Source organism: Lethenteron reissneri, chromosome 53 (genome assembly GCF_015708825.2).
Source record: "Lethenteron reissneri isolate LAM-NWPU_2019-01 chromosome 53, ASM1570882v1, whole genome shotgun sequence".
Taxonomy (NCBI): domain Eukaryota; kingdom Metazoa; phylum Chordata; class Hyperoartia; order Petromyzontiformes; family Petromyzontidae; genus Lethenteron; species Lethenteron reissneri.
This window is the reverse complement of record NC_083831.1, coordinates 5,695,872-5,708,420: the sequence shown is the minus strand read 5'-3', so window position 1 is coordinate 5,708,420 and position 12,549 is coordinate 5,695,872. Positions and strand designations below refer to the sequence as shown.

Genomic DNA, 12,549 nt, shown 5'->3' with positions numbered 1-12,549 from the left:
ACATTTGTCGCCCGCGTCAACATCCCCAATGCGCACGAGCGCGCTTTAACAATCGAGCTCCTCTTGTCTTAAGTCGCCATCAAAATACAAACACTCAGCCGTTGGCTGATAACATCTTCATAGATATTGGACTGCTGAGCTGGGAGTGGACAGGGTGCGGGGAGTGGAATTTGACGCCAGATCCTCACCGCGTGGCTGCTGCTGCTGCCTTCACACTCCTCGTCTGTGCTTCCACCTCCTGGTGCCTCTGAGTCGTCCTCTCTCTGAGTCGTCCTCTCTCTATCTGAGTCGTCCTCTCTCTCTCTCTCTGAGTCGTCCTCTCTCTCTGAGTCGTCCTCTCTCCCTCTCTATGAGTCGGCCACGCGATGGCGAGGATTCGGCGCGCCCAACAATTTCCCGAGCTCTGCGGTGCCTCTGTATATGAAGGTGGTATGGGCCAATTCACGAGTGTTTACATGCGGGAGGGGACACGCAGTGGACGGCAGAAACCACCACGCGCGCGAGGGGGAAACACTCGATCCCAGGGGGTCGGCGACCTGCGGGTTTCGCGAGCCGCGTCCACGTGGTGGCTCTCCAGCGGCTGTCCGGGGACGTGGCGTGTCCCCCACAGTGCATTGCGGCTCTGCTAATATCGAGTTGATTAGAGAATCCCCCCCAATACGTGCCTCCTCTTGTTACGTCAGTTTAACGCGGAGGATGCTTTCGCGACCAATAGCATCCACAATACAAGGGGGGGGGGGGGTGTTGTTGGGTTAGATCGCTTAAGAATGTAAATGTGTCGTTAAACCCGCCACCACCCGACACGGCCAACGAGTAAAGGTTGTGCCACGTCGACAGAACGCGGCCAGTTTTCGTCACGAGTACAGCACAGTGAGCACACGCAGCCTGCTGAGTGTCGGAGGGCGAATCCATGCCGATGTAGTGGATTGTAAACGTTGCGGCTTGGCTCTGCTACACACAACCGGCTGGTGCCGTACTCGTGACGAATTGGCCACGTTCTGTCGATTTGACGCAACCTTTACGAGTTGGCCGTGTCGGGTGGTGGCGGGTTTAACGACACAACATGAATATTTACGCGATGTAACCCAACAACAAGAACCTCTGTTATCATGAATGACGGTCTCGCTGTGTGGGTTGTGGACCGCTGCACTCGCCCCTGAATGTCGCGCGGCTGTGGCGCCATCTGCCGGCGAGACGGGGAACGGCGCCTACTCCGCGCCCCCAGGGAGAAGCGCATCGCGCCATCTGAGTGTGACCCACCACCCCTCTGAGCGTGACCCACCACCCCTCTGAGTGTGACCCACCACCCCTCTGAGTGTGACCCACCACCCCTCTGAGTGTGACCCACCACCCCTCTGAGCGTGACCCACCACCCCTCTGTGTGTGGCCCACCACCCCTCTGAGTGTGACCCACCACCCCTCTGAGCGTGACCCACCACCCCTCTGAGTGTGACTCACCACCCCTCTGTGTGTGACCCACCACCCCTCTGTGTGTGGCCCACCACCCCTCTGTGTGTGACCCACCACCCCTCTGTGTGTGACCCACCACGCCTCTGTGTGTGACCCACCACCCGTCTGTGTGTGGCCCACCACCCCTCTGTGTGTGACCCACCACCCCTCTGTGTGTGACCCACCACCTCTGTGTGGACCACCACCCCTCTGTGTGTGACCCACCACCCCTCTGAGTGTGGCCCACCACCCCTCTGAGTGTGACCCACCACCCCTCTGTGTGTGACCCACCACCCCTCTGAGTGTGGCCCACCACCCCTCTGTGTGTGACCCACCACGCCTCTGTGTGTGACCCACCACCCCTCTGTGTGTGACCCACCATGCCTCTGTGTGTGACCCACCACCCGTCTGTGTGTGGCCCACCAACCCTCTGTGTGTGACTCACCACCCCTCTGAGTGTGGCCCACCACGCCTCTGTGTGTGACCCACCACCCCTCTGTGTGTGACTCACCACCCCTCTGTGTGTGACCCACCACGCCTCTGTGTGTGACCCACCACCCCTCTGTGTGTGGCCCACCACCCCTCTGAGTGTGGCCCACCACCCCTCTGAGTGTGGCCCACCACCCCTCTGTGTGTGACTCACCACTCCTCTGAGTGTGACTCACCACCCCTCTGTGTGTGACTCACCACCCCTCTGAGTGTGACTCACCACCCCTCTGTGTGTGACCCACCACCCCTCTGTGTGTGACCCACCACCCCTCTGTGTGTGACCCACCACCCCTCTGAGTGTGGCCCACCACCCCTCTGTGTGTGACCCACCACCCCTCTGTGTGTGACCCACCACCCCTCTGAGTGTGGCCCACCAATCCCTCTGAGTGTGACTCACCACCCCTCTGAGTGTGACCCACCACCCCTCTGAGTGTGACTCACCACCCCTCTGTGTGTGACCCACCACCCCTCTGAGTGTGACTCACCACCCCTCTGTGTGTGACTCACCACCCCTCTGTGTGTGGCCCACCACTCCTCTGAGTGTGACTCACCACCCCTCTGAGTGTGACCCACCACCCCTCTGTGTATGGCCCACCACTCCTCTGAGTGTGACTCACCACCCCTCTGAGTGTGACCCACCACCCCTCTGTGTGTGACCCACCACCCCTCTGTGTGTGGCCCACCACTCCTCTGAGTGTGACCCACCACCCCTCTGTGTGTGACCCACCACCCCTCTGTGTGTGACTCACCACCCCTCTGTGTATGACCCACCACCCCTCTGTGTGTGACCCACCACCCCTCTGAGTGTGACTCACCACCCCTCTGAGTGTGACCCACCACCCCTCTGTGTCTGACCCACCACCCCTCTGAGTGTGACCCACCACCCCTCTGAGTGTGACCCACCACCCCTCTGTGTGTGACTCACCACCCTTCTGAGTGTGACCCACCACCCCTCTGTGTGTGACCCACCACTCCTCTGAGTGTGACTCACCACCCCTCTGAGTGTGACCCACCACCCCTCTGTGTGTGACCCACCACCCCTCTGTGTGTGGCCCACCACTCCTCTGAGTGTGACCCACCACCCCTCTGTGTGTGACCCACCACCCCTCTGAGTGTGGCCCACCACCCCTCTGTGTGTGACCCACCACCCCTCTGTGTGTGGCCCACCACCCCTCCGAGTGTGGCCCACCACCCCTCTGAGTGTGACTCACCACCCCTCTGAGTGTGACTCACCACCCCTCTGAGTGTGACCCACCACCCCTCTGAGTGTGGCCCACCACCCCTCTGTGTATGGCCCACCACTCCTCTGAGTGTGACTCACCACCCCTCTGAGTGTGACCCACCACCCCTCTGTGTGTGACCCACCACCCCTCTGTGTGTGGCCCACCACTCCTCTGAGTGTGACTCACCACCCCTCTGAGTGTGACCCACCACCCCTCTGAGTGTGACCCACCACCCTTCTGTGTGTGGCCCACCACTCCTCTGAGTGTGACCCACCACCCCTCTGTGTGTGACCCACCACCCCTCTGAGTGTGACTCACCACCCCTCTGAGTGTGACCCACCACCCCTCTGTGTGTGACCCACCACCCCTCTGTGTGTGACCCACCACCCCTCTGAGTGTGGCCCACCAACCCCTTTGAGTGTGACCCACCACTCCTCTGAGTGTGACTCACCACCCCTCTGTGTGTGACTCACCACCCCTCTGAGTGTGACCCACCACCCCTCTGAGTGTGACTCACCACCCCTCTGTGTGTGACTCACCACCCCTCTGAGTGTGACCCACCACCCCTCTGTGTGTGACTCACCACCCCTCTGAGTGTGACCCACCACCCATCTGAGTGTGACCCACCACCCCTCTGAGTGTGACTCACCACCCCTCTGAGTGTGACCCACCACCCCTCTGAGTGTGACTCACCACCCCTCTGTGTGTGGCCCACCACCCCTCTGTGTGTGGCCCACCACCCCTCTGAGTGTGACTCACCACCCCTCTGTGTGTGGCCCACCACCCCTCTGTGTGTGGTCCACCAACCCTCGCTGCTGCTGCTGCTGCCTTCTTCACCGTGGCAGGATTACAGGCAGCCACTTGCAGCAGCGTAGCCACCACAGCATCACCACGGTGGTGGTGACGATGATGGTGGTGACGATGATGACGATGATGATGATGGTGGTGACGATAATGATGGTGATGATGGTGATGATAATGATGATAATGATGACGATGATGACGATGATGATGATGGTGGTGATGATAATGATGATGACGATGATGGTGATGACGATGATGGTGATGACGATGGTGATGGTGATGACGATGGTGATGATGATGGTGGTGACGATAATGATGGTGGTGACGATAATGATGACAATGATGGTGATAATGATAATGATGGTGATAATGACGATGCGCACCTCAATCTCACCGCACACTGCGACTTGCCGCTGCGTCACACAGAGCGCCTGGCTGACCCGCCCACCCTGGACATCTGTCATCAAGAGCTTCACGGCTCATCGGATTCCTCCTCCTTAAGTCTAAATAACCATTGCGAGTTGGTTTCCAATCCACTCTTTATTCGGGTCAGTGCCACACAGTCGAGGAAATGTTGTCAAATCAACACGACGGCTATAAGGAGACAACAACAACCGCCATTCGTCACTAAGTGGCGGTGACGTCACCACGACGCTTGTGCCAGGCCAGGTGCACCTTGAGGCCACGTGAAGTGTCGAACGCCCGCCGGCAGGAGGTCACAGGGCAGACCCAGCAGGTGCCACGGGTCGACTGACTGAGATGACCGAGATGACTGGCTGATGCACCACCTGTGCCCCCTACTATGCCAACTTGCTGTGCTTTAGCCACCCGGCGCTCCACTCTTTGTTGTGAGCGTCGCTCCTCCGCCCTCCGTTGTTGTTGGAGGGCGACTGCCTCCAACTGCCCAGTAGCGTCCTTCACGAGCCTCCTCCACTGAGGCCGATCTTGACACCGCTGGTAACCAGTCATCGGCAAGTCCGCTCAGCTCCACGTCCTCCTGTACCACATCACTCCATCTCTTTTCTAGCCCGTGCCGCGCCCGTTTAGCCCCCTCGATCCGGCACACACACACACGCGATGGACATTGTACGCCCTTCCAAACCCCACCGCATCCTACACTTCGAACGGGGTAGACACGAGCACAAAGACAAAGTCCCCCGTGTAGCCTGCGCAGACTGTTGGGGCAAGTGCCGTTAGCGAGTAGCAGCAGCACCTATGAAGGCTACCGGCACTGTGACACACGACCGGGTGGGTGGCCAGCACCACGCCCGGCCGCCTTTGTCTCCCCAGTGGCGATGTTTACTACACACCGCACCAGCTACTCATTTGAGGCCGAGTCGACCTAGGGGAGGCCCAGGACCGGTTCGGATATGCGTCACCGGTGTTGGCCACGAGCGGGAATCGAACTCGGGTCGCCGGGTTCGTAGCGCCGCGCGGCGCTAACCGCTGCGCCACCGCTCCCCACTCTGTGCGTTTGCTGCACTTCACAGCAGCACTTGCCCCAACAGTCCCGTTAAGGCTGCACGGGGGACCTTTGTCTTTGTTGCTTCACGCTGTGCTAGACAAACGCCACGGTTGGCCACGTACGGTGCGAAAGAAGTTCCACGCACTGTACGTACACGTCACCGTATCGCGCGATTTCGGGTGCGCTTCTGCGGCCGTCTGGAACGCTCTTCCCTTCCGATGTTACTGGGGAGCTGTGCACTTTTAAATCATCACCACCATCATCACCGCCATCGCCATCATCGTCGTCGTCGTGTAGATTTGACGAAACTCACGTCTTCAGGGCTGCTCTATTTGTGTTTGTGTGCGTCCAGTTGGTCACGTGACACTCCCCTCCTCACCAGCGGTGATGGTCACGTGACACTCCCCTCCTCACCAGCGGTGATGGTCACGTGACATTCCACTCCTCACCAGCGGTGATGGTCACGTGACACTCCCCTCCTCACCAGCGGTGATGGTCACGTGACATTCCACTCCTCACCAGCGGTGATGGTCACGTGACACTCCGCTCCTCACCAGCGGTGATGGTCACGTGACACTCCCCTCCTCACCAGCGGTGATGGTCACGTGACATTTTCCTCCTCACCAGCGGTGATGGTCACGTGACACTCCCCTCCTCACCAGCGGTGATGGTCACGTGACATTCCACTCCTCACCAGCGGTGATGGTCACGTGACACTCCCCTCCTCACCAGCGGTGATGGTCACGTGACATTCCCCTCCTCACCAGCGGTGATGGTCACGTGACACTCCCCTCCTCACCAGCGGTGATGGTCACGTGACACTCCGCTCCTCACCAGCGGTGATGGTCACGTGACACTCCCCTCCTCACCAGCGGTGATGGTCACGTGACAATCCCCTCCTCACCAGCGGTGATGGTCACGTGACACTCCCCTCCTCACCAGCGGTGATGGTCACGTGACACTCCCCTCCTCACCAGCGGTGATGGTCACGTGACATTCCACTCCTCACCAGCGGTGATGGTCACGTGACACTCCCCTCCTCACCAGCGGCGATGGTCACGTGACATTCCCCTCCTCACCAGCGGTGATGGTCACGTGACACTCCCCTCCTCACCAGCGGTGATGGTCACGTGACACTCCGCTCCTCACCAGCGGTGATGGTCACGTGACACTCCCCTCCTCACCAGCGGTGATGGTCACGTGACAATCCCCTCCTCACCAGCGGTGATGGTCACGTGACACTCCCCTCCTCACCAGCGGTGATGGTCACGTGACACTCCCCTCCTCACCAGCGGTGATGGTCACGTGACACTCCACTCCTCACCAGCGGTGATGGTCACGTGACAATCCCCTCCTCACCAGCGGTGATGGTCACGTGACACTCCCCTCATCACCAGCGGTGATGGTCACGTGACATTCCCCTCCTCACCAGCGGTGATGGTCACGTGACACTCCACTCCTCACCAGCGGTGATGGTCACGTGACAATCCCCTCCTCACCAGTGGTGATGGTCACGTGACACTCCCCTCATCACCAGCGGTGATGGTCACGTGACATTCCCCTCCTCACCAGCGGTGATGGTCACGTGACACTCCCCTCCTCACCAGCGGTGATGGTCACGTGACACTCGAGTTGGCGCTCCATTTGACTCCAATTGGTGTCCAAGTGAAACGCGACCCGGCAGGCGTCCGGTGACGAGGACATTTCAACAAATAAAATGAGGCAACGTCACGGAGTTTCTCGCTCCGTCGTGAAAAGACGCCACGGTGTCATCACGTTGCGTTTATTTGTTAAATATTTCATTTGCCAGTGGAACGATACGACACGGAGAGGATGACGTCATGACGCCATGTGGGACAACAAACGTCCCGGAGTGAGCCTCCTCCCCAGTTGGCAACACAAATCCCGTGGGGGACTCAGCCCCCCCCCCCCCCCCCCCGAGTTGTTTCTCTGTGGAACCCAAACCGAGTGGGACTCTCAACAAGCCCCGCCCCTCGTCCCCCTTCGCCCCCCCCTCTCACCCGCTCTGATATCGGCGGAATTGTGTCGGGAGTTCTTCGCTCAATGTTAGCCACCTCAAGATGTTGACTACCTCGCCTGGTGTACAGGAGATGTTGACTACCTCGCCTGGTACACAGGAGATGTTGACTACCTCGCCTGGTGTACAGGAGATGTTGACTACCTCGCCTGGTCTACACAGGAGATGTTGACTACCTCGCCTGGTCTACACAGGAGATGTTGACTACCTCGCCTGGTCTACACAGGAGATGTTGACTACCTCGCCTGGTGTGCAGGAGATGTTGACTACCTCGCCTGGTACACAAATGATATTAACTACCTCGCCTGGTACACAGGAGATGTTGACTACTTCGCCTGGTGTACAGGAGATGTTGACTACCTCGCCTGGTACACAGGAGATGTTGACTACCTCGCCTGGTACAGAGGAGATGTTGACTACCTCGCCTGGTATATAGATGTTAACTACCTCGCCTGGTACACAGGAGATGTTGACTACCTCGCTTGGTCTACAGGAGATGTTTACTACCTCGCCTGATGTACAGGAGATGTTGACTACCTCGCCTGGTACACAGGAGATGTTGACTACCTCGCTTGGTCTACAGGAGATGTTTACTACCTCGCCTGATGTACAGGAGATGTTGACTACCTCGCCTGGTACACAGGAGATGTTGACTACCTCGCTTGGTCTACAGGAGATGTTTACTACCTCGCCTGATGTACAGGAGATGTTGACTACCTCGCCTGGTACACAGGAGATGTTGACTACCTGGTTTGGTCTACAGGAGATGTTTACTACCTCGCCTGATGTACAGGAGATGTTGACTACCTCGTCTGGTACACAGGAGATGTTGACTACCTCGCTTGGTCTACAGGACATGTTTACTACCTCGCCTGATGTACAGGAGATGTTGCCTACCTCGCCAGAATTCGCTGCCCGACTCGAGACACTTGGTGATGGTAGGGGTGGGTGATGGTGCGGGTGAGTGGTGGTGGGGGTGAGTGATGGTGGGGGTGGGTGATGGTGAGGGTGAGTGATGGTGAGTGATGGTGGGGGTGGGTGATGGTGGGTGATGGTGAGTGATGGTGAGTGATGGTGGGGGTGAGTGATGGTGAGTGATGGTGGGGGTGGGTGATGGTGGGTGATGTTGAGTGATGGTGAGTGATGGTGGGGGTGAGTGATGGTGATGGTGAGTGATGGTGGGTGATGGTGGGGGTGAGTGATGGTGGGGGTGGTGGTGATGGTGAGTGATGGTGGGGGTGAGTGATGGTGAGTGATGGTGAGTGATGGTGGGGGTGGGTGATGGTAGGTGATGGTGAGTGATGGTGGGGGTGAGTGATGTTACTCTCCAGGGCTTCCTTGCTCACTGAATGTTTTCCGAGTTGCTGCTGACACCCCAGTAGAGGTGCCACGTGATTACTCGTCACATCCATAGCCATCAACGAAAGATATACAGGATGCGGTGTGCCGGGCAACAGAAATATTGTCCAGGCCACCAGCCTGGGCAGAATTGGCTGAAATGAAACCCAAGACTCAGTGGCGTAGCTAGGATATTTTGCGCCCGGGGACGAACTATAAAATTGGCGCCCCCCCCCCCCCCCCGTTTAATCACATACAAAATGTAATTACATGACATGTAGGCTGTGTGTGGCGGGATATATAAACTTTTAGGTTGAGGTGTAGATTTGTGCAGTAGTTTCAGGCTGCTGCGCCCGCCGCAATAAGTTCTAATGTGACGTTGTAAGCCTCATTTTGGCGCCCCTTTACCTTGGCGCCCGGGGACATATGTACCCCCCTGCCCCCCCCCCCCCCCTAGCTACGCCTCTGCCGAGACTCACCCAGGACCTCACCACTCACAGAGCGCTCCGTTTCTCACTCAGCCATTCGCAGGGCGTTGCTGGACTGCAGAAGGTTGTCGCTTAACTTGCAGCAGGTACAGACACGAACCACAGGTTCGGGACGGGTCGTGGTGAGCCCGTGTGCGGACAGATATGAAGCCTTTGACTTACACAGAGACTCATAGACTTACACAGAGACTCATAGACTTACACAGAGACTCATGGACTTACACAGAGACTCATAACTTACAGAGAGACTCGTGACTTACACAGAGACTCATGACTTACAGAGAGACTCACAGACTTACACAGAGACTCATAACTTACACAGAGACTCGTGACTTACACAGAGACTCATGACTTACACAGAGACTCACAGACTTACAGAGAGGCTCATGGACTTACACAGAGACTCATAGACTTACACAGAGACTCATGACTTACACAGAGACTCATAGACTTACACAGAGACTCATGACTTACACAGAGACTCATGGACTTACACAGAGACTCACAGACTTACACAGATACTCACAGACTTACACAGAGATTCATAGACTTACACAGAGACTCACAGACTTACACAGAGACTCATGAACTTACACAGAGACTCATTAACTTACACAGAGACTCATAGACTTACACAGAGACTCATAGACTTACACAGACTCATAGACTTACACAGAGACTCATAGACTTACACGGAGACTCAGGACTTACACAGAGACTCATGAACTTACACAGAGACTCGTGACTTACACAGAGACTCATGGACTTACACAGAGACTCATGAACTTACACAGAGACTCGTGACTTACACAGAGACTCATGGACTTACACAGAGACTCATGAACTTACACAGAGACTCACAGACTTACACAGAGACTCATAGACTTACACAGAGACTCATGAACTTACACAGAGACTCACAGACTTACACAGAGACTCACAGACGTACTCAGAGACTCACAGACTTACACAGAGACTCATGACTTACACAGAGACTCATGGACTTACACAGAGACTCATGAACTTACACAGAGACTCACAGACTCACACAGAGACTCATGACTTACACAGAGACTCACAGACTCACACAGAGACTCATGAACTTACACAGAGAATCACAGACTTACACAGAGACTCATGGACTTACACAGAGACTCATGAACTTACACAGAGACTCACAGACTTACACAGAGACTCATGGACTTACACAGAGACTCATGAACTTACAGAGAGACTCACGGAGACCCAGAGACTCACAGCGGGTTTAACTTGCCACTGAATATATCGCGGGCCGGCGGCACGGACGGACGGGCGACTCCCTCCCGCAAAATCTGAAGGCGGCTGTGGCTTCTTTACGCGACGTACGCAGCTGAAATAAATACCAGTAAATACCAGTGCTCTACCCTTGTAAATAAATAACTTCGCTTGAAATATATTAAAGTAGCCCCCCCCCCCCAAGTTGCCCCCTCCCCCACCGCCGTGGAATAGCCGGGGCCTGAGGCAGCGTAACGTTTGACCCCTGAGCCGAGTAAAGTTGTAGCCAAGGTTTTTCTGTTGCACGTTTTAGCGACGGCTCGCGCCCCCCCCCCCTCCTCCGCCCCCCCCCCTCCGCCCCCCCCCCCCCTCCTCCACCCCCATTCCCCCCTCCTCCGACCCCCCATCCACCCCTTCCTCCGCCCCCCCCCCCCCCAGCACACCCCCAGGCTCTCTCTCGCCGCAAGAGACCCGGTGTTTGTGGGCGAGGGTCAACGCGGCAGAGCGAGATGCTGTTGGCAGTGCTCGTTAGGGCAGGCGGTGACCTCCAGGGTTCAACGGGGTGTGTCGGGGGATTAGCGGTTAACACCGGGAGAGCACCCACCCCACCCACCCCACCCGACCCACCCACACCACCCACACCACCCCACCCACCCCACCCACACCACCCCACCCACCCCACCCCACCCCACCCACCCCACCTCACCCCACCCACCCCACCCACCCACAACCGCACGGCGCGATCGCTGTCGCGGTGGTCGCGCTCCTCCGCTGGGGCGAGGCGAGCTACAAGGTTCTTCTTTAAAGTCGTCATAAGATTTGGTTTTTAGTCCCTCGACTTGTGCTCCGAGCCCGTGGTGGCAGCGCGCGTCTCAAAGCCTCCACTCTTGGTACCCCGAGGGGGGCATCGCGCATTAAAAAGTAATAAAATATTTAGTTTAGTTTAGTCCTCAATAATAAAAATCTAAAACCCATTTTTAGTTTTTCCCACAGGGGCCACTTGCTCGCCCAGCGTTTACATTCACTCCGGAATGTAGTTCTGGCAACCCGGCCCGGAAGATCCCTCCGCCGAGCGAAGCGGCTCCAGCTCCGCGGCCTGCAGGCGTATACCGCCGCCGCCGCCGCGGGGGTCGGAAAAGTAGTCCACGACGTATCCCCCGGCGCTCCTCTCCGCGCGCAGGTTCGACTTGAACGACCTGAACGACTTGAGGATCCTCTCCGCGCACGGAGCGCTCCGCCCACTCGTTGACGTCCCGCACGTCGAGCGCCGTCGCCACGGCGACCGCCTCCTCCTCGCCCAGCTTCCCCGCCGAACCCGGCCGCCGCGCCGCGTTGTTGAGGCCCTTCGGGCCGCGCCGGCCCGCGTCCCCGTCTCCCCGCAGCCTCCCCAGGAGGCCCGCGCCGCCGCCCCATGCCGCCCGGCACCCCCCCGCGCCCCGACTCAGGCGCCGGCGGCGGCGGCAGAGCCAGAGCGCGAGCGCGGCGAGCAGCGTCGCCGCCAGCAGCGGCAGCGCCACCGGCGCCGCGACATCCTCGCCGGCGTCCGCTGGAACGGGGAGGGGGGGGGAGCAGCACGGTGACGAGGCGCCTGTGGGCACCGGCCCCGCCAGAGCGCCGCTGGCGGCGTTGCTGCCGGCGGGGGGGGGGTCACCCACTCCGGGTCGCCCCGGACTCACTCGCTGCGGCGCTCGCTCGACGGAGGCGGGGAGATTCTGGAAACTTGACAATTGTCGCGACTGCCGCGAGATTGAACAGTTAATCTGTAAGGCCGGCATGCTGACCATTACACTGCGACCACACGGGTCCTAAACCCAACCGCGATTGTGAACCCGCACAATTGCTAACCCTACCCTAAGCAATCCACGACTCCGGATTCTGCCTCCCTCTCTGACTCGGTCCGAGCAATCGCGCCCCGCGTGCTGACCCGGCGGGTGGGCGGTGCGCTCTGGGCAAGGGCACTGCCGGATTATCGGAGTAGCACAAGTCGCTACACACGTGTAG

The 12,549-nt window shown here is 58.3% G+C and overlaps 1 protein-coding gene across 1 annotated transcript in view; it reads right to left on the bottom strand.

Annotated features, from left to right (window-relative positions):
• Nucleotides 1-11,569: 11,569 nt before the first annotated feature.
• Nucleotides 11,570-12,549, bottom strand: part of LOC133356206 (protein jagged-1-like) — a 40,092-nt gene continuing 39,112 nt past the window's right edge. The window contains exons 20-22 of the mRNA XM_061573582.1: nt 12,225-12,284; nt 11,808-12,094; nt 11,570-11,764 (exon numbers count right to left, since the gene is read on the bottom strand). Of these exons, the coding sequence (XP_061429566.1) occupies nt 11,570-11,764; nt 11,808-12,094; nt 12,225-12,284 (542 nt within the window). The remainder of the gene's footprint in view (nt 11,765-11,807; nt 12,095-12,224; nt 12,285-12,549) is intronic.